The sequence below is a fragment of the Pristiophorus japonicus genome, unplaced genomic scaffold, assembly GCF_044704955.1.
Source record: "Pristiophorus japonicus isolate sPriJap1 unplaced genomic scaffold, sPriJap1.hap1 HAP1_SCAFFOLD_425, whole genome shotgun sequence".
Lineage (NCBI taxonomy): Eukaryota > Metazoa > Chordata > Chondrichthyes > Pristiophoridae > Pristiophorus > Pristiophorus japonicus.
Genome location: NW_027254146.1, coordinates 292,768 through 315,049, shown reverse-complemented (window position 1 = coordinate 315,049; position 22,282 = coordinate 292,768). Strand labels below are relative to the sequence as shown.

At 47.6% G+C, this 22,282-nt stretch overlaps 1 protein-coding gene across 1 annotated transcript in view; it reads left to right on the top strand.

Moving 5' to 3' along the window:
• Positions 1-8,044, top strand: part of LOC139251237 (telomerase protein component 1-like) — a 62,354-nt gene extending 54,310 nt beyond the window's left edge. The window contains exons 22-25 of the mRNA XM_070873209.1: positions 142-274; positions 4,568-4,695; positions 7,013-7,117; positions 7,216-8,044. Of these exons, the coding sequence (XP_070729310.1) occupies positions 142-274; positions 4,568-4,695; positions 7,013-7,117; positions 7,216-7,350 (501 nt within the window). The 3' untranslated portion in view covers positions 7,351-8,044. The remainder of the gene's footprint in view (positions 1-141; positions 275-4,567; positions 4,696-7,012; positions 7,118-7,215) is intronic.
• Positions 8,045-22,282: the final 14,238 nt, after the last annotated feature.

The window sequence follows — 22,282 nt, the reverse complement described above, 5'->3', positions numbered from 1 at the left end:
TGTCTGTAAAGCACTTTGGGATGTCCTGAGGTGGTGAAAGATACTGAGAAATGCAAAAGGGGTAAGAGAGGTGGTTGGGTGCAAGAATACGAGATTGGTTTAGAAACTGTCGATAAGGATTAGCTTTGTGCTTTCCCGCAGGAGGAGAAGGAACCAGAGCAGCTGACAGTGTGCTTCAGTGTCAGCATGATCCCCTGGTCGGACAGTGGGGAGAAAGTGAACACGTTGGTGTGGTTAACTGTAGTGAAGGAATCTGTCACATCACCCGGAGGAGGTAAGATGGGAATCCCCTCCACCGAGCAATGGGTTAGTCCGGGTATGCACCGAATCGGCATCAAATCCAGCCCAGATAGTGGTCTCCTCTCTCTCTGGGGGACTGGGTGAGGGTCAGTGGGCCTGGCACTGCCCTTCCACTCTCTTGGTACCTGGTTGTGGCAGAAATAACCAATATCTTTCAGCTCGGTATCAACTGCTTCAATTTGTCATGGTGCTTGCCTGTTGCAGGCAATTTGATTGATGAATCAACCAAACCACTCAATTCAAATACGAAGGTGCAGTATGATCTGTCTGATTGGCAGCAACAAGGCAGGTATTTTGTTTTATACGTTCACGGGATGTGGGCGTTGCTGGTAAGGCCAGCATTTATTGCCCATCCTGAATTGACCTTGAGAAGATTGTGGTAAGCCTCCTTCAACCGCTGCAGTCCGTGAGGTGAAGGTACTCCCACAATGCTGTTAGGGAGGGAGTTCCAGGATTTTGACCCAGCGACGATGAAGGAACGGCGATAAACTTCCAAGTCAGGATGGAGAGTCACTTGCAGGTGGTGGTGTTCCCATGCGCCTGCTGCCCTTGTCCTTCTAGGTGGTAGAGGTCGCTGGTTTGGGAGGTGCTGCTGAAGAAGTCTTGGCGAGTTGCTGCAGTGCATCCTGTAGAACACAATCATATCCTTTGTGCTCGGTATGACTCCAGCCAGTAGAGAGTTTTCCCCCTGATTCCCATTTCCCTGACTTCAGTTTTACTAGGGCTCCTTTATGTCACATTCTGTCAAATGCTGCCTTGATGTCGAGGGCAGTCACTCTCACCTCATCTCTGGAATTCAGCTCTTTTGTCCTTGTTTGGACCAAGGCTGTGATGAGGTCTGGAGCCGAGTGGTCCTGGCGGAACCCAAACTGGGTATCGGTGAGCAGGTTATTGGTGAGTAAGTGCCGCTTGATAGCACTGTTGGCGACACCTTCCATCACTTTGCTGATTGAGAATAGACTGATGGGGCAGTTATTGGCCGGGTTGGATTTGTTCTGCTTTTTGTGGACAGGACATACCTGGGCAGTTTTCCACATTGTTGGATAGATGCCAGTGTTGTAGCTGTACTGGAACAGCTTGGCTAGAGGCTCAGCTTTTTCTGGAGCTCAAGTCTTCAGTCAACGGCCGATATGTTGTCAGGGCCCAGAGCCTTTGCTGTATCCAGTGCGTTCTGCCATTTCTTGATATCATGTGGAGTGAATCGAATTGGCTGAAAATTGACTTCTGTGATAGTGGGGACCTCGGGAAGAGGCCGATATGGATCATCCACTCGGCACTTCTGGCTGAAGATGGTTGTAAACACTTTTGCACTCACGTGCTGGACTCCGCCATTATTGAGGATGGGGATATTCATGGAGCCTCCTCCCCCCGTTAATTGTTTAATTGTGCACCACCATTCACGATCGGAAGTGGCAGGACTGCAGAGTTAAATCTGATCTTTTGATTGTGGGATCACTTTGCTTCCTCTGCTTAGCATGCATGTAGTCCTGTGTTGCAGCTTTCCCAGGTTGGCACCTCATTTTTAGGTATGCCTGGTGCTGCTCCTGGCATGCTCTTCTGCACACTGTATCGAACCAGGGTTGGTCCCCAGGCTTGATGGTAATGCTAGAGTGAGGAATATGATGGGCCTTGAGGTTACAGATTGTAATGGAATACAATTCTACTGCTGATGGCCCACTGCGCCTAATGGATGCCCAGTTTTGAGCTGCTAGATCTGTTCTAAATCTATCTCATTTAGCACGATGGGTGCCACACAACATGATGGATGGTGTCTTCTGTGTGAAGACGGGATTTCATCTCCACAATGTGCGGTGGTTGCTGCTACCAATACTATCATGGATAGATGCATCTGCGACAGGTAGATTGGTGAGGACGAGGTCAAGTAGGTTTTTCCCTCCTGTTGCTTCTTTCACCACCTGCTGCCGAACTGGGCCAGCTCAGTCAGTAGTGGTACTACCGAGCCATTCTTGGTGAGGGTCATTGATGTCTCCCACCCAGAGTTCATTCTATACCCTTGCTACTGTGTGCCTCTTTCAAGTGGTGGTCAATGTGGAGGATTCATCAGCTGAGGGAGGGCGGTCGGTGGTAATCAGCAGGAGCTTGACCTGAAGCTATGAGATGTCATGGAGTCCAGAGTCAATGTTGAGGACTCCCAGGGCCACACCCTCTCGACTGTATACTACTGTGCTGCCACCTCTGAGATGGTGATGGAGGAGTCTGGGGCATTGGCTGAAACCTATGATTCTGTGAGTGTGACCATCAGGCTGTTGCTTGACCAGTCTGTGGGACAGCTCTCCCAATTTTGGCACAAGTCAGGAGGACTTTGTGTAGGGTTGATTGGGCTGGGTTTGCCATTGCCGTGTCCGAAGCCGGTGCCGGGGTCGATGCCAGGTGCTCCATCGGGTTTTATTCGTATTATTTCTTGTGGTTTGTGACAACTGAGTGGCTTACTCGGCCATTCGAGAGGGGAGTCAACCACATTGCTGTGGGTCTGGAGTCACATATAGGCCTGACCGAGCAAGAACTGCAGATTTCCTTCCCGAACGGACATGAGTGAACCAAATGGGTTTTTACAACAATCCGGTAGTTTCATGGTCACCATACTGACACTAGCTTTTTATTCCAGATTTATTTATTTATTTATTTATTTATTTATTTATTTATTTATTTAACCGAATTTAAATTCCCAGCTGCCATGGTGGGATTTGAACTCACGCCTCCGGACTATTAGTCCAGGCCTCTGGATTACTGGTCCAGTTACGTAACCACTATTGTACCGTTGCCGATAATAAGTCTGGATATCCTATCTGACTCTGTGCTCTCCACTTTCCCCTGCGAGAAACCTTTCGGGTTTGATCTGGTGACTCCGAAGCGAGATGGCCTGCGCTGGTAGATTAGAAAAGTGAGTGAAATACGCCAGACCAGTGGGTGAGGAAAGGGTTTAAAAACTATCAGCCCCACACAGAACAGGCAGAGCCCAGGCTCCACCTCCCAGGTCTGCGGTGTGCTACTGATCCCAGTCGGTGGGGGGGGGGGGAGGCGGGGCTACAATTGGTACTGACCCCCCCCCCCCCTCCCCCAGAGAATACAATTGGTACAGATCCCCCTCCCCTCTCCTGGGGACTACAATTGGTACAGACCCCCCCCCCCCCCTCTCCTGGGGACTACAATTGGTACAGACCCCCCCCCTCTCCTGGGGACTACAATTGGTACAGACCCACCCCCACCCCTCTCCTGGGGACTACAATTGGTACAGACCTTCCCCCCCCCCCCCCCCCCACCTCTCCTGGGGACTACAATTGCTACTGACCCCCCCCCCCCCCCCCCCCCCCCCGGAGACTACAATTGGGACTGAGCCCTCCCCGGGGAGGTGGGTGGTGGAGGGGCTACAGTTGGTTCTAAGCCACACCCCCAGAGCAGCAAAGATTCAGCTCGAGTATTGTGTCCAATTCTGGGCACCACATTCAAGGAAGGACGTCAAGGCCTTAGACAGGGAGCAAAAGAGATCTATCCAGGGTTGCGGGACTTTGGTTAGGTGGAGAAGCTGGGGTTATTCTCAGAGCAGAGAAGCTAAGGGGAGATTTGATCGAGATGATCAATATTACAAAGGGTTTAGACAGAGTAGATCAGCAGAAACTGCTTTCACTGGCAGGAGGTCGGCAACAGGAGGACACAGACTTCAGATAATTGGCAAAAGAATCAGTAGAGAGACGAGGAGAATGTTTTTTCCCCGCAGAGAGTTGTTGTAGTCTGGAATGCACTGACTGAAAGGAGGATGGAGGCCGATTCAATAGTAACTTTCAAAAAAGGAAATGGATAAATATTTGTAAAGGAAAGATTTTCTGGGGTGTGAGACGATTTGGATGGGACATTACAAGAGCCGACACAGGCACGATGGGCCGAATGGCCACCATCTGTGCTGTACGTGGATATGTATTTCAAAAGCTTACTGTGGCTATACTATCTGGCGACCTACACTGAGAATGATAGAATCTTACAGTACAGAAGGTGGTCATTCGGCCCATCGCACCTGTCCGGTTCTATGATAGAGCTGTGCAGTTAGCCCCACTCCGCCCTGCTCTTACCCCATTGCCCTGCAAATCATTCCTTTTCAACTCTTTATCCAATTCCCTTTTGACGGTCATTATTGCATCTGCTTCCACCACCCTTCCAGGCAATGAATCCCCACGGCTCCAGGTTAGCCTGAGTGTTGCAAGTCGATGTCTGTGGTGGAATTTGACAGGATTTCTCCCTCCTCCTCCTCCAGCTCGTTCAATGCTCTGTGCCGACTCTCAGGGGACCTTATGGTGCTCTGCCTGGGACCCCACCACCATCCAGACAGAGGGATCGTACATTCAGCAATATGGCGAGCTTTCAAACTGGACCCGCAAACAGGTAACACCTCAGCAGCTCTCAGGGCTTCACCCAAATTGTACCTGCCCTGGGAGTGTTTGATGGGACAGTATAGAGAGAGATTTACTCAGTATCTAATCCATGCTGTACCTGCCCTGCGACAAGTTTAATGGGACAGTGTAGAGAGAGATTTACTCTGTATATAACCCCGTGCTGTACCTGCCCTGGGACAAGTTTGATGGGACAGTGTAGAGAGAGATTTACTCTGTATATAACCCTGTGCTGTACCTGCCCTGGGACAAGTTTGATGGGACAGTGTAGAGGGTGCCATACTCTGTATGAGAAGGAAAGACTGTGGCTAACTAAGGAAATAAGGGAAGGTATCAAATTGAAAACAAGGATGTACAATGTGGCTAAGACTAATAGGAGGCCAGAGGATTGGGAAACTTTTAAAAGCCAGCAAGGAACAATTTAAAAAAAAAAAAAGAGAGAGAAGGAAAATAGATTATGAAAGTAAACTAGCAGGAAATATTAAAACAGAGTAAGAATTTCTACAGGTACATAAAAAGGAAGAGTGGCTAAAGTAAATGTTGGTCCCCTGGAGGATCAGACTGGGGAATTAATAATGGGGAACAGGGAAATGGTAGAGACGTTGAACAAATATTTTGTATCAGTCTTCACGGTAGAAGACACTTAAAAAGATCCCAATAGTGGATAATCAAGGGCTATAGGGAAGGAGGAACTTAATACAATCACTATCACTAATGAAGTAGTACTCTGTAAAATAATGGGACTAAAGGCGGACAAGTCCCCTGGACCTGATGGCTTACATCCCAGGGTCTTAAAAGAAGTGGCTGCAATGATAGTGGATGCATTGGTTGCAATCTACCAAAATTCCCTGGATTCTGGGGCAGTCCCATCAGATTGGAAAACCACAAATGTAACGCCCCTATTTAAAAAAGGAGGCAGACAAAAAGCAGGAAACTATAGACCAGTTAGCCTATCATCTGTTGTTGGGAAAATGCTGGAGTCCATTATTAAGGAAGCAGTAGCAGGAATTTGGAAAAGCATAATTCAATCAAGCAAAGTCAGTATGGTTTTGTGAAGGGGAAATCATGTTTGACAAATTTGCTGGAGTTCTTTGAGGATTTAAGGAGCAGGGTGGATAAGGGGGAACCAGTTGATGTGATATATTTGGATTTCCAGAAGGCATTTGATAAGGTGCCACATAAAAGGTTACTGCACAAGATAAAAGCTCATGGGATTGGGGGTAATAGATTAGCATGGAAGGATGATTGGCTAAATAATAGAAAACAGAGAGTCGGGATAAATGGGTCATTTTCTGGTTGGCAAACAGTGACTAGTGGGGTGCCATAGAGATCGATGCTGGGATCTCAACTATTTACAATCTATATTAATAACTTGGATGAAGGGACCGAGTGTAATGTTACCAAGTTTGCTGATGATACAAAGATGGGTGGGAAAGCAAATTGTGAGGAGGACACAAAAGATCTGCAATGGGATATAGACAGGCTAAGTGAGTGGACAAAAATTTGGCAGATGGAGTATAATGTGGGAAAGTATGAGGTTATCCACTTTGGCAGACAAAATAAAAAAGCAAATTATAATTTAAATGGAGAAAAATTGCAAAGTATTGCAGTACAGAGGGATCTGGGTATTGGTGAGGCCACACCTAGAATACTGTGTACAGTTTTGGTCTCTGTATTTAAGGAAGGATACACTTCAGAGGCGTTCAGAGCTGGCTCACTAGGTTGATTCCGGAGATAAGGGATGGGCTTATACTCATTGGAGTTCAGAAGAATGAGAGGTGATCTTATCGAAACATATAAGATAATGAGGGGGCTTGACAAGGTGGAGGCAGAGAGGATATTTCCACTCATAAGGGAAACTAAAACTAGGGGAGATGGTCTCAGAATAAGGGGCTGCCCATTTAAAACTGAGATGAGGAGAAATTTCTTCTGAGGGTTGTAAATCTATGGAATTCTCTGCCCCAGAGAGCTGTGGAGGCTGTGTCATTGAATATATTTAAGGTGGAGATAGATAGATTTTTGAGCGATAAGGCAATAAAGGGTAATGGGGAGCGGGCAGGGAAGTGGAGCTGAGTCCATGATCAGATCAGCTATGGTCTTATTGAATGGTGGAGCAGGCTCAAGGGGCTAAATGGCCTACTCCTGCTCCTATTTCTTATGTTCTGTATCTAACCCGTGCTGGGAGTATTTGATGGGACAGTGTAGAGGGAGCTTTACTCTGTATCTAACCCATGCTGTACCTGCCCTGGGAGCTTTACTCTATCTACCACGCTCTGTTGAGAATATTCCTGTTCACATTCTGTCCCCAGGTTCACTCTGATAGGGTGACAGCCGTGACTGAAACCAATGAACTCATTGTGACGACGTCGTACGACCAATCTGTGCGCCTGTGGGATCGCGTGTCCCTGAAACAGGTAAACTCTGCACATTCATCCATTTTCTCTCTCTCTCTCTTGGTCACATTCTCCACCTCTCTCTCTCATAATGCATATTCTCTGTCTCTTGCCTACAGGTGGGTCTCTTTACCTGCCAGGCACCCGTGCTATGCCTTGAGGCGAATCCTGTCTCCCCCGGGGTGGGTGTCTGTGGGGACTCCTCAGGTAATGTCTACTTCTTGCGCTGGAATAGCCGCCCTGCCAAAGGTTAAACCAGCCCAGTCCCTGGAGCAGAGGAGCATCGCCAGGAGCAACATGACCGTCCTCCGCGACAATACAGTCCCGCCGGGGGAGGGGAGGGGAGAGGACTGGAGCCAACTGCGATTGGAATCATTAATGCATGTGTCCCGTTTACACACTGGGAGGGGAGTCTCTCCCTCAGGGCCCCCTTTTAACAAGGGTTCAACATTAACGTTTTCTGTTGATTTTCTGAATTCGAGGGCAGATTGCTTCCAAATACGGGAGAACATTTAACGGGTGGAGGGTTTAGGACCTCTGAGTTTACACATCCTTCACAAACTCAGGCCTGAGGGTTAATTGAAATGCTGCCTATTTCTTTTTGAAGGTAAATAACTAAATGTTTCAATTGATACTTTGCTGATCTCACTGAAAGAGGAGCTCCCTCTAATCTCTCACATTGTGAATTTTGCTGATGCCTGAATCTCCTGCCCAGTGCGGTACGGAGCCCCACAGGGAGTAGGAAGAGCCCAGGTTCCATCCCCCCCTCCCTCAGTCTGTGCTGAGTTAGCAGGTCCCTGCCGGGTGGTGGGACAGGGGGCTACAATTGGTGGGGAGCGAGCAAGCTTACTCTGATTGCGAGAAACATGGATCAGACTAACTGCAGTGCAAGCATGATTGAATCTGTGTGCAGGATTAATCATCAAATAAAAGGAATGATAACACCCACGTATTGTCTGTGCTTCCAATCTGCCCCAACACCACACTTCTCACCAGCTTCTTCTCTGCTCGTTCTCAAAACTTCCGTGCAGCTTTCTGTGAGGACTGAGCCCAGTGCATTCAGAAATCCCAATTCCAAATCCAGTCCTAGAATGTAGTCTAGATGGGGCAGTGGGGTCAGACACTGACCTTTCACCCTATGGGACCCGAGGTTAAACAGACTATGTAATGGAACACCCCAATGTCTTCTTGAGCCCATTTGCAGTCTCATTACTCTTTGGCAAACCTCCTACTTGTGTGTCATCACCAAATGTTCAGATTCTTCTCCCGACCCCCAAATCTGAATTGACTATAAAATACTCAGACAAAGGGCCCAGCAATGACCCCCGGGATAACCACTTCTGATCCGACCCTCTGTTTCCTGTCCCTGACCAACTTTCTCCCCACACTTGCATTTCTTTCTAAACTGCCCACCTGAGGATGTTGGACATTCCCCGGGAACCTTCAGACTGTTGCTCACCATTTGCCTCATTTTACTTGAAGTCATCTATAGTCTCACCAAATAGTGTCGGAGCCTCCCGGCCTGAACATCCAGAGGTTTCCGGTCGGCCTCAAGGAATTTCCAGCAGATTTCTTCAAATCCAGTGCTGCTTTTCCTCAAAACTGCTGGAAGTTCTGGCGTGACTTTCCCTGTGGGGAAAAAAATCACATCAGGTTAGGGGATGGAAGAATTAATGGGCCTTTTCCAGAACTAGATTTGAGTCTTAACTCTGTGCTAATACTCTTACCTAGAGGGTTATAAAAGATGTGGGTTCAAATTCCCACTCCAGAAACTTCAACCTATAATCCAGGCTAACACTCCCAGTATTGAGGGAGGGCTGCACTCCCGGAGGTGTGTCTTTTGGATTAGATGTTAAACCGAGGCCGCCTCTGCCCTCTCAGGTGGATGTAAAAATCCAATGGCCGCTATTGGAAAAAGAGTTGGGGAGTTATGCCCGGTGGCCAATACTTGTTGCTCAACTAAAACTGATGATCTAGTCATTTATCACACTGCTGTTTGTGGGATTATGCTGTGCAGAAATTGGCTGCTGAGTGTCCTACAATAAAACAGTGGCCTCATTTATAAAGCCCCCACCCCCCCGGACATTGGCTGTGAGGATAGGGAAGTACTGAGGTGGTGAAAGGCCCTGGAGAAATGCAAGTTCCTCCCCCCACCCTGCCTATGAGGGACCACCAACCCCTCTAATCTCATTCTCTATCTCTCTGTCCTCTTGCTGACCCCCAGGCTCGGAGACTCTCGGAAAATGCAGGGCCATTTTCAGAGGCATCCAGGATCACAGTCAGGGGTCCGGGGTCATGGGCTGCACAACCTGGAGCTGTTTAACGCTGAGCAGAGGCTGCAGACAGCCTATGACCCCCCGACCCTGAATCAATGGCAGAAACATACCGACATGTTGTGACAGGCGGAAAGCACTGTGGCGTCATCTGCTGCAGGGTAAAGCAGCATCAGCCATGGTTTGTGTGACATACAATTAAAAACAGAAAATGCTGGAAATACTCAGCAGGTCATCGACCTGAACCGTTAACTCTGTTTCTCTCTCTAGAGACGCTGTCTGATCATCTGAGTATTCCAGCATTTTGTTTTTATTTCAGATTTCCAGCATCCGTAGTATTTTGATTTTGTATGTGTGCAACATGCAGTCGGCCATGTTGGTGTGACATAACCCGCTGTGAATGTCTGCCATTTCTTTAAATCAAACAGCTCAATTAAAGGAAAGGTAACTTCAGTTTCCATCCAAATAACTGCCTGATCTTAATCGATAAAAGTGACAGTCTGGCGTACAGGATCTCATCCAATATAAAGTGAGACAGGGCCTAGTGCAATAATAATGGTGATAGGATCTTGTGGAATTTAAACAGACATGGTCTGGTGCAGTAATAACTGAGATAGGGCCTCGTGTAATATAAATAGACGGGACGTAGTGTAATTTAAATGACATGGTCTAGTGCTGCAATAATGGATACAGGGCACAATACAATATCAACAAAGACATGGTCTAGTGCAGTAATAACTGAGACAGGGCCTTGTGTAACATAAACTTTGACACTTACACCGAGATGCCAAATCCAGGAACCACTTACTCTGAGACACCAAATCCAGGGACCACTTACACTGAGACAACAAATCCAGGGACCACTTACACTGAGACGCCAAATCCAGGGACCACTTATGTCATGTATTCAACTGTCATTGTAACCCATGTATAAACTGACCTAAGTTCTACACCGTGAGAACATTGACCACTAGGTGGTGAACTTGTGGGAGACACTCCTAACCTGGACTTTCAGGTATAAAAGGGGAAGCTCCACCCACCTTCTGCACTTCAGTGCTGGCTAATAAATGTTACTGGTCACAGAGTGACCACCTCTCAAGTATGGGCCTCGTGTGCATTTATACTGTATAGTAAGGACATATCATTGGCGACGAGAAACTGGGATTTAAACCATGCGAGCATGGCCACTAGCACACAGACGAGAGGTACTGCGTTGGTGATGATTGGAACGATTTTATTGAGAGACTATAGCAAAGTTTTGTCACTAAGGAATGGCTGCGACAGGATTCGGCCGACAAACGCAGGGCTCATCTTCTGACGGTTTGTGGATCCAGGACGTACTCCCTGATGAAGGACCTTCTAACGCCAGAGAAACCGGCGGACAAGACTTTTGAAGAGCTCAGTAAGTTGATCGGGGAACACTTTAAACCAGCGAGCAGCATGCACATGGCGAGACACCGGTTTTACACGCACCGGCGGCGAGAAGGGCAAAGCGTTCCAGACTTCGTGGCAGACCTCCGGTGACTGGCGAGACTATGTAAGTTCCCAGATGCATGCAGAGGGGAGATGCTGCAAGACTTTTTTTATTGAGGGCATCGGGCACACTGGGGTTTTCAGGAAACTGATTGAGACCAAAGACTTGACCCTGGAAATGGTGGGCTTTAATGGCCCAGACAGTTATCTCAGGAGAGGAAGAGACCAGAATGATGTTTGACAAAAATCTTGGCTTAAATGCAGAAAATGGACAGGGAGTCAACACTGTTAATGCAGCACACAGTTCTCAAGGCAGACAGGGGCAATCGGACATGCCCGAGCATGTAGTCGAACCCAAAGGGGGAATTCAACAGAGACAATGGCTAGCTGAATGGCGATTCATGCCATTGCAAGCGACAATGGGGCCATCAACACCAGTCAATGGTGCGCTTAAGGACAGTTACAGAGACAGTCAGACGATCGACTGGTAATGGACCTTTTGTTTCCAACAATGGCTCATATTGGAGGTGTGGAGGTAAACACCCAGCCAGAGCTTGCAGGTATCAGCAATATACCTGCAGAAATTGCTATGTCAGCGGTCACTTGGCACGTATGTGCAGGAAGCCTGCAGCCAGGTTGATGTACGAGGAGGACGTGTCCGATGTAAGCCCTACGAGGCCAAATGAACACTGGGGGAAATTGCTAGAAGCTGAAGTTCAGTGAGTTCATGTGGAGCACAAATACAGTTCATACACCAGGATGCCACCGATAATAATGATAGTGCTCCTCAATGGCATCCCAGTATCAATGGAGCTAGATACGGGGACCAGCCAGTCCCTGATTATCAAACAGTTCGCCAAGTTGTGGGCGTCCAAGGCCAGGAGGCCAAAATTATTGCCGATTGATGCACAGCTACGGACACATATAAAGGAGATCATTCCGGTGCTAGGCAGCGCCACAGTAGTCATGACCCACAAAGATTCAGAGAACAGATTGTCCCGGGGGATGGTCCCGCACTACTGGGGAGGAGTTGGCTTGCTGTCATGAACTGGAAATGGGGCGATGTCAATGCAATTTCTTCTGTGGAGCGAATATCATGCTCACAGGTCCTGGACAAATTTGACTCATTATTTCAACCTGGCATTGGCACTTTCATGGGGACCAAGGTAATGATTCAGATAAACCTGGACGCTAGGCCAGTACACCACAAGGCCAGAGCGGTGCTGTATGTGATGCGGGAAAAGTTAGAAGGCGAATTGGACCGCCTGCTGAGGAAAGGCATCATCTCGCCAGTCGAATTTAGTGACTGGGCGAGCCCGATTGTGCCGATGCTCAAGTCGGATGGGTCGGTCAGGATATGTGGTGATTATAAGGCCACCATCAATCGTGTGTCACTCCAAGACCAGTACCATCTACCGAAAGCGGAGGACCTCTTTGCGACGCTATCCGGTGGCAAACCTTTTTCAAAATTGGACCTGACCTCAGCTTACATGACCAGGAGCTGGCGAATGAGTCGAAGAAGCTGACCACCATTATGACACACAAGTGGTTGTTTGAGTACAACAGCTGTCTGTTCAGGATTCGCTCAGCCGCCACGATCTTTCAATGAAATATGGAAAGCCTCCTCAAGTCGATTCCAAGGACGGTGGTTTTTCAAGAAGACATCCTCATCATGGGTTGCGATACTGAAGAACACCTCCACAACCTGGAGAAGGTGCTACACAGACTGGACCAGGTAGGGCTGTGACTGAAAAAGGCGAAGTGCATCTTCCTAGCTCTAGAGGTTGAATTCCTGGGGATGAGGGTAGCAGCTGACGGGATCAGACCAACTGCATCCAAATCAGAAGCGATCCAGAGAGCACCCAGACCCCGTAACACGACTGAGCTACGTTCTTTCCTGGGGCTCCTGAACTATTTTGGTAACTTCACAAATTGAGCATGCTGTTAGAGCCGCTGCACATGCTCCTACACAAAGGTCGCGAATGGGTATGTGGGGACAGCTAGGAAAAGGCTTTTGATAGAGCACACAATTTGTTATGCTCCAACAATCTGTTAATGCTATACGACCCATGTAAGAAACTTGTTTTAACGTGCGATGTGTTGTCCTATGGGGTCTGGTGTGTGTTGCAGCATGTCAATGCCAAGGGTCAGTTACAGCCAGTAACTTATGCCTCCAGAAGTCTGTCCCAGGCAGAAAGGGGCTATGGGATGCAAGAAAAGGAAGTGCTTGCATATGTATATGCAGTAAAAAAAAATGCACCAGTACCTGTTTGGCAGGAAATTTGAGCTGGAGACAGATCACAAACCCCTAACGTCCCTTTTGGCCGGCAAATGCATCGGCCCGCATACAGAGGTGAACATGAGTAGGCCATCTAGCCCCTCGAGCCTGCTCCGCCATTCAACAAGATCATGGCTGATCTGGCCGTGGACTCAGCTCCACTTACCCACCCGCTCCTCAACCCTTAATTCTCTTATTGGTTAAAAATCTATCTATCTGTGACTTGAATACATTCAATGAGCTAGCCTCAACTGCTTCCTTGGGCAGTGAATTCCACAGATTCACAACCCTCTGGGAGAAATTCCTTCTCAACTCGGTCTTAAATTGGCTCCCCTGTATTTTGAGGCTGTGCCCTCTAGTTCTAGTCTCCCTGACCAGTCGAAACAACCTCTCTGCCTCTATCTTGTTTATCCCTTTCATTATTTTAAATGTTTCTATAAGATCACACCTCATCCTTCTGAACTCCAACGAGTAAAGACCCAGTCTACTCAATCTATCATCATCAGGTAACCCCCTCATCTCCGGAATCAGCCTGGTGAATCATCTCCAAAGCTAATACATCCTTCCTTAAGTAAGGTGATCAAAACTGCACGCAGTACTCCAGGTGCGGCCTCACCAATACCCTAGACAGTTGCAGAAGGACCTCCCTGCTTTTGTACTCCATCCCTCTCACAATGAAGGCCAACATTCCATTCGCCTTTCTGATTACCTGCTGCATCTGCAAACTAACTTTTTGGGATTCATGCACAAGGACTCCCAAAAGAGTTCATGCACAAGGACCCCCCAGGTCCCTCTGCACCGCAGCATGTTGTAATTTCTCCCCATTCAAATAATATTCCCTTTTACTGTTTTTTCCCCAAGGTGGATGACCTCACACTTTCCGACATTGTATTCCATCTGCCAAAACAAAGCCCATTTGCTTAACCTATCTAAATCTCTTTGCAGTCTCTGTGTCCTCTACACAACCCACTTTCCCACTAATCTTTGTGTCATCTGCAAATTTTGTTATACTACACTCTGTCCCCTCTTCCAGGTCATCTATGTATATTGTAAACAGTTGTGATCCCAGCACCGATCCCTATGGCACACCAGTAACCACCGATTTCCAACCCGAAAAGGACCCATTTATCCCGACTCTCTGCTTTCTGTTAGCCAGCCAATTTTCTATCCATGCTAATACATTTCCACTGACTCTGCGTACCTTTATCTTCTGCAGTAACCTTTTGTGTGGCACCTCATCGAATGCCTTTTGAAAATCTAAATACACCACATCCATCGGTACACCTCTATCCACCATGCTCGTTATATCCTCAAAGAATTCCAGTAAATTAGTTAAACATGATTTCCCCTTCATGAATCTATTCTGTGTCTGCTTGATTGCACTATTCCTATCTAGATGTCCCGCTATTTCTTCCTTAATGATAGTTTCAAGCATTTTTCCCACTACAGATGTTAAACTAACCGGCCTATAGTTACCTGCCTTTTGTCTGCCCCCACTCACGTTAGCCGCCTATGACTATACAATTCGCCACAGACCGGGCACTGAAAACTGCACTCAGCAGGTTCCCACTCGCCACCACCGAGGGGGCAACCAAGCATGCTGCTGAGATGGTCATGGCTGTTGAAGCTTTCGAAAGCGAAGGCTCACCCGTGACAGCCCGTCAGATCAAAGTCTGGACAAATAGATTCCCGCTACTGTCTTTAGTCAAGAAATGTGTCCTGAATGGGGACTGGGCAGTCACGTATGGGGCATTCCCTGAGGAATTCAAACCATTTCACAGGTGCAAGGATGAACTCTTGATTCAGGCCGATTGCCTACTGTGGGGAAACTGAATAGTCATGCCCCAGATGGGCAGAGAGATGTTTATCAGAGAACTCCACAATGAGCACTGTCATGATGAAGGCCATTGCCAGGAATAGATGTAGACCTGGAACTTTGTGTTCGCAGGTGCAACACGTGTGCCCAGCTGTGGCATGCGCCCACGGAAGCTCCTGTTAGCCCCTGGTCCTGACCCACCAAGCCATGGTCACACATCCATGTGGACTACACAGGTCCTTTCATGGGAAAAATGTTTTTGGTTGTCGTAGACACCTACTCCAAATGGATCGAGTGTGACATTCTCAATTCAAGCACATCCTCTGCCACGGTAGAACGTCTACGGGCAATATTCACCGCCCATGGTCTACTGGACGTCTTGGTCAGCGACAATGGCCTGTGCTTTACAAGCATTGAATTCCAGGACTTCATGGCAGGAAATGGTATCAACCGTGTCAGAATGGCACCGTTCAAGCCGGTCTCAAACGGCCAGGCAGAACGGGCAGTGCAGATAATCAAACAGGGGATGCTCAGAATCCAAGGGGGTTCCCTACAAAGCCGCTTATCACGCCTCCTGTTGGCCAATAGATCCCGACCACACTCGCACACAGGGGTCCCACCCACAGAGCTGCTAATGAAAAGGATGCTCAAAAGCAGGTTATCCCTTATACACCCCACCATGAAAGAAATTTTTGAGAGCAGGCGCCAGTCACAATGTGACTATCATGACGGGAATGCGAGGGCACGATGTATTGATGTCAATGACCCTATCTTTGTCCTCAACTACGCTGCAGGGCCTAAATGGCTCACAGGCACTGTGATTGCCAAAGAGGGGAATAGGATTCTGGTAGTTAAACTTACCAATGGACAAATCTGCTGCAAGCATGTGGATGAAACAAAAAGGAGGTTCAGCAACCTCATAGAAGAAGCAGAGGAAGAACACTATGTAGAGTTCACTCCTCCACAGGTGACCGAACCCCGGAACCAAGCAGAGGAGAGTCCAGTCACTGTGGGCAGTCCACTCAGGCCTGAGGCACCGCGAACAACAGACACTCAGGCCAGCGCCCAACAACCAGAGCCCCAACTCAGGCGCTCTACAAGGGAGCGTAAACCACCAGAGAGACTTAACCTGTGATCCCAATAAGACTTTTGGGGGGGGGGGGGGGAGGTGATGTCATGTATTCAACTGTCATTGTAACCCATGTATAAACTGACCTAAGTTGTACACTGAGAACATTGACCACTAGGTGGTGAACTTGTGGGAAATATTCCTAACCTGGACTTTCAGGTATAAAAGGGGAAGCTCCACCCACCTTCTTCACTTAAGTGCTGGCTAATAAAGGTTACTGGTCACAGTGACCTTCTTTCAAGTATGGGCTTCATGCGCATTTATACTGTTTAGTAAGGACATATCATCTTACATGGAGATATACATGGAAATCAGAGAGCCTCAGTGTGGGGAATGGCCATGGTGGTGGATCCAGCGCTAGTGAGGTGAAAGGTGGGTAATGGATGAAGATATGGGGCCTGGTGGAAGATTATCATCAGAAGCCCTTTTCAAACAGACTGATGATTGGATGTAACCAGCGCATCTGGATCCGCCTGTTCTTGTCCCAAAATCCCAAATTATCCCTGATGTCTTTTTCTGTGGGAAATGTAGAGAAATGAAAGAAGGGAGAAAATCGACTAGAAAAAAGATTCCTGGAATGACCAATTCATGAGGCTGCTTTTTGAATCATCTGCATGAGTTTACAAAACATGATATGAAAAAGGAAGCATCTAGTTGTAAATCTATGGAATTTCTGCCCCACAGAGCTATGGAGGCTGGGTCATTAAGTATATTTAAGGCAGAGATAGACAGTTTTTGAGCGATAAGGGAGTAAAGGCTTATGGGGAGCGGGCAGGGAGGTGGAGCTGAGTCCATGATCAGATCAGCCATGAAACATAGAAAATAGGTGCAGGAGTAGGCCATTCGGCCCTTCGAGGCTGCATCACCATTCAATAAGATCATGGCTGATCATTCCCTCAGTACTCCTTTCCTGCTTTCTCTCCATATCCCTTGATCTCTTCAGCCGTAAGGGCCATATCCAACTCCCTCTTGAATATATCCAATGAACTGGCATCAACAACTCTCTGCGGCAGGGAATTCCACAGGTTAACAGCTCTCTGAATGAAGAAGTTTCTCCTCAATTCAGTCATAAATGGCCTACCCCTTATACTAAGACTGTGTCCCCTGGTTCTGGACTTTCCCAACATCATGAACATTCCTCCCGCTTCTAATCTGTCCAGTCCTGTCAGAATCTTATACGTTTCTATGAGCTCCCCTCTCATCCTTCTAAACTCCAGTGTATAAAGGCCCAGTTGATCCAGTCTCTCCTCATATGTCAGGCCAATCATCCCTGGAATCAGTCTGGTGAACCTTCGCTGCACTCCCTCAATAGCAAGAACGCCCTTCCTCAGATTAGGAGAGCAAAACTAAACACAATATTTCAGCTGAGGTCTCACCAAGGCCCTGTACAACTGCATAAGACCTCCCTGCTCCTACACTCAAATCCACTAGCTATGAAGGCCAACATACCATTTGCCTTCTTCACCGCCTGCTGTATCTGCATGCCAACTTTCAATGACTGATGAACCATGACACCCAGGTCTCGTTGCACCTCCCCTTTTCCTAATCTGCTGCCATTCAGATAATATTTTGCCTTCGCGTTTTTGCCCCCAAAGTGGATAACCTCACATTTATCCACATTATACTGCATCTGCCTTGCATTTGCCCACTCACCTAACCTGTCCAAGTCACCCTGCAGCCTCTTAGCGTCCTCCTCATGGCTCACACCGCCACCCAGTTTAGTGTCATCTGCAAACTTGGAGATATTACACTCAGTTCCTTCATCTAAATCATTAATGCATATTGTAAAGAGCTGGGGTCCCAGCACTGAGTCCTGTGGCATTCTGAAAAGAACCTGTTTATCCCGACTCTCTGCTTCCTGTCTGCCAATCAGTTCTCTATCCATGTCAGTACATTACCCCCAATACCATGTGCTTTGATTTTGCACACCAATCTCTTGTGTGGGACCTTGTCAAAAGCTTTTTGAAAGTCCAAATACGCCACATCCACTGGTTCTCCCTTGTCCACTCTGCTAGCTACCTCAAAAAATTCCAGAAGATTCGTCAAGAATGATTTCCCTTTCATAAATCCATGCTGACTTGGAGCGATCCTGTCACTGCTTTACAAATGCGCTGCTATTTCGTCCTTAATTATTGATTCCAACATTTTCCCCACTACTGAAGTCAGGCTAACCAGTCTATAATTACCCTTTTTTTTAATCTCGCTCTTGTTTTAAAAAGTGGTGTTACATTAGCTACCCTCCAGTCCATGGGAACTGATCCAGAGTTGATAGACTGTTGGAAAATGATCACCAATGCATCCACTATTTCTAGGGCTGCTTCCTTAAGTACTCTGGGATGCTGACTATCAGGCCCCGGGAATTTATCGGCCTTCAATCCCATAAATTTCCCTAACACAATTTCCCGTCTAATAAGGATATCCTTCAGTTCCTCCTTCTCACTAGACCCTCGGTCCCTAGCACATCCGGAAGGTTATTTGTGTCTTCCTTCGTGAAGACAGAACCAAAGTATTTGTTCAATTGGTCTGCCATTTCTTTGTTCCCCATTATAAATTAACCTGAATCTGACTGCAAGGGACCTACGTTTGTCTTCACTAATCTTTTTCTCTTCACATATCTATAGAAGCTTTTTCAATCAGTTTTTATGTTCCCAGCAAGCTTCCTCTCATACTCTATTTTCCCCCTCTTAATTTAAACCCTTAGTTCTCCTCTGCTGAATTCAAAATTTTTCCCAGTCCTCAGGTTTGCTGCTTTTTCTGGCCAATTTATATGGCTCTTCCTTGGATTTAACACTATTCTTAATTTCCCTTGTTAGACAAGGATGTACAATTGCTGAAGTTCATTGATGTGATCTTTAAATATTTGCCATTGCCTATCCACTGTCAACCCTTTAAGTATCATTTGCCAGTCTATTCTAGCCAATTCATGCCTCATTCCATCGAAGTTACCTTTCCTTAAGTTCAGGACCCTAGTCTCGGAATTAACTGTGTCACTCTCTATCTTAATAAAGAATTCTACCATATTATGGTCACTCTTCCCCAAGGGGCCTCGCACAACAAGATTGCCAATTAGTCCCTTCTCATTACACATCACCCAGTCTAGGATGGCCAGCTCCCTAGTTGGTTCCTCGACAAATTGGTCTCGAAAACCATCCCTAATACACTCCAGGAAATCCTCCTCCACTGCATTGCTACCAGTTTGGTTTGCCCTATCAATATGTAGATTAAAGTCGCCCATGATAACTGCTGTACCTTTATTGCACACATCCCTTATTTCGTGTTTGATGCTGTCCCCAACCTCACTACTACTGTTTGATGGTCTGTACACAGCTCCCACTAGCGTTTTCTGCCCCTTGGTATTCTGAAGCTCCACACATACCGATTCCACATCATCCAAGCTAATGTCCCTCCTTACTATTGCATTAATTTCCTCTTTAGCCAGTAATGCCACCCCACCTCCTTTTCCTTTCTGTCTATCCTTCCTAAATGTTGAATACGCTGGATGTTGAGTTCCCTGCCTTGGTCACCCTGGAGCCAATTACATCATATCCGTTAACTGCTATCGCGCAGTTAATTCGTCCACCTTATTCCGAATACTCCTCGCATTGAGGCACAGGACCTTCAGGCTTGCCTTTTTAACACATTTTGCCCCTTTAGAATTTTGCTGTAATGTGGCCCTTTTTGCTTTTGCCTTGGGTTTCTCTGCCCTCCACTTTTACTATTCTCCTTTCTATCTTTTGCTTCTGCCCCTATTTTATTTCCCTCTGTCTCCCTGCAGAGGTTCCCATCCCCCTGCCATATTAGTTTAACTCCTCCCCAAGAGTACTAGCAAACACTCCCCATAGGACATTGGTTCAGATCCTGCCCAGGTGATGACCATCCGGTTTGTACTGATCCCACCTCCCCCAGAACCGGTTCCAATGTCCCAGGAATTTGAATCCCTCCCTTCTGCACCACCCCTCAAGCCACGTATTCATCTGAGCTATCCTGCAATTCCTTCTCTGACTAGCACGTGGCACTGGTAGCAATCATGAGATTAGTACTTTTGAGGTCCTACTTTTTAATTTAGCTCCTAGCTCGCTAAATTCGTCTCGTTGGACCTCATCCTGTTTTTTACCTATATCGTTGATACCTATATGCACCACGAAAATTGGCTATTCACCGTCCCTTTTCAGAATGTCCTGCACCCGCTCCGAGATGTCCTGCACCCGCTCCGAGACATCCTTGACCCCTGCACCAGGGAGGCAACATACCATCCTGGAGTCTCGGTTGTTGCCACAGAAACACCTATCTATTCCCCTTACAATTGAATCCCCTATCACTATAGCCCTCCCATTCTTTTTGCTGCCTTCCTGTGCAGCAGAGCCACCCACGGTGCCATGAACTTGGCTGCTGCTGCTCTCCCCTGATGAGTTATCCCCCCAACAGTGCACAAAGCGGTGTATCTGTTTTGCAGGGGGATGACCACAGGGGACCGCTGCACTATCTTCCTTGCACTACTCTTCCTGTTGGTCACCCATTCCCTATCTGGCTGTGTACCCTTTACCTGCGGTAAGACCAACTCGCTACACGTGCTATTCACGTCATTCTTAGCATCGTGGATGCTCCAGAGTAAATCCACCCGCAGCTCCAGTGCCGCAATGTGGTCTGTCAGGAGCTGCAGGCAGATACACTTCCCGCACACGTAGTCGTCAGGGACACCGGAAGCGTCCCTGACTTCCTACATAGTACAGGAGGAGCATAACACGTGTCCAAGCTCTCCTGCCATGACTTAACCCTTAGATAAACTTAAATTAGCAACAACAATACTAAAAGGCTATTTAGTGATAAAGAAAAAGAAAAAGAAAAACTTTTTACCAATCACTTACCCCCTTGGCTGTGACGTCACCTTTCGATTTCTTTCTACTTTTTTGCCTCCCTGCTGCAGCTGCACCAGCTGGCCTCCTCTCCGACGTCCCGCTCGAACTCCCGCCGACTGATGGGCCTTTTGTCGGCCTCCCTGGACACCCACTGTGCCTCCTCTCCAATGTCCCGCTCGAACTCCCGCCAACTGATGGGCCTTTTGTTGGCCTCCCTGGACACCCGCTCCGCCTCCTCCCTGACGTCCCGCTCGAACTCCCGCTGACTGATGGGCTTTTTGCAGGCCTCCTTGGACCACCCGCTCTGCCTCCTCCTTGGCGTCCTGCTCCAACTCCCGCCGACTGATGGGCCTTTTGTAGGCCTCGTTGGACACCCGCTCCGCCTCCTCTCCTTATTAAATGATCTGATTAAATGGTGGAGCAGGCTCGAGGGACCAGATGGCCTACTCCTGCTCCTATTTCTTATGTTCTTCGTGTCACTAGCATTGTCAAAAGTGGATTCTTTCCATAACCCCTAATCCTAACCTCAAACCGATAACCCCTAATCCTAACCCCAAACCGATAACTCAAGCAAGTTTGTAAGACACAAACTTGTTTTCAAGAAGCCGTCTTCAGTATCTCTAATTGGCTTCTCCCTTTCCCTTTTCCTTTCCATTTCCTTTTCCTTTTCCTAGTATAGCATGGATCAGATACAGAGTAAAGCTCCCTCTACACTGTCCCATCAAACACTGACACGGCAGGTACAGCGTGGGTTAGATACAGAGTAAAGCTCCCTCTACACTGTCATCAAACACTCCCAGAGCAGGTACAGCACGGGTTAGATACAGAGTAAAGCTCCCTCTACACTGTCCCATCAAACACTCCCAGGGCAGGTACATCACGGGGTTAGATACAGAGTAAGGCTCCCTCTACATGCTCTGCCCCTTCTGCCGCTAAAACCCTCCAGGCTTTTGTCACTTCCTGGCGGGACCGATCTAATGCTGTCCTGTCCCAATTCCCATCTTGCTCCCTCCATAAACTTAAACGCACCCAAACTCTGCTGCATATAACCTAACACGCACCAAGTCCCTTTCACACGTCACCCCTTGCTTGTTAAACTGCATTGGCTCTCTGTCCAGCAACGTCTCGATTTTAAAATTCTCATTTTCTTGTTCAAATCCCTCCATGTGGTCGCCCCTGCCCGATCCATGAAAAGTCCTCGAGTCCTATGATCCTCCCAGAACTAGGTCCGTTGCTTTTTGTGGTATATATCAATTATTTAGATTTGAATGTCGGGGATAAGATTAAGATTTCAGGTGATACAAAAATTGGCCGTGCAGTTATAAAGAAGAAGAAAGCTTCAGACTGCAGGAAGATAGCAA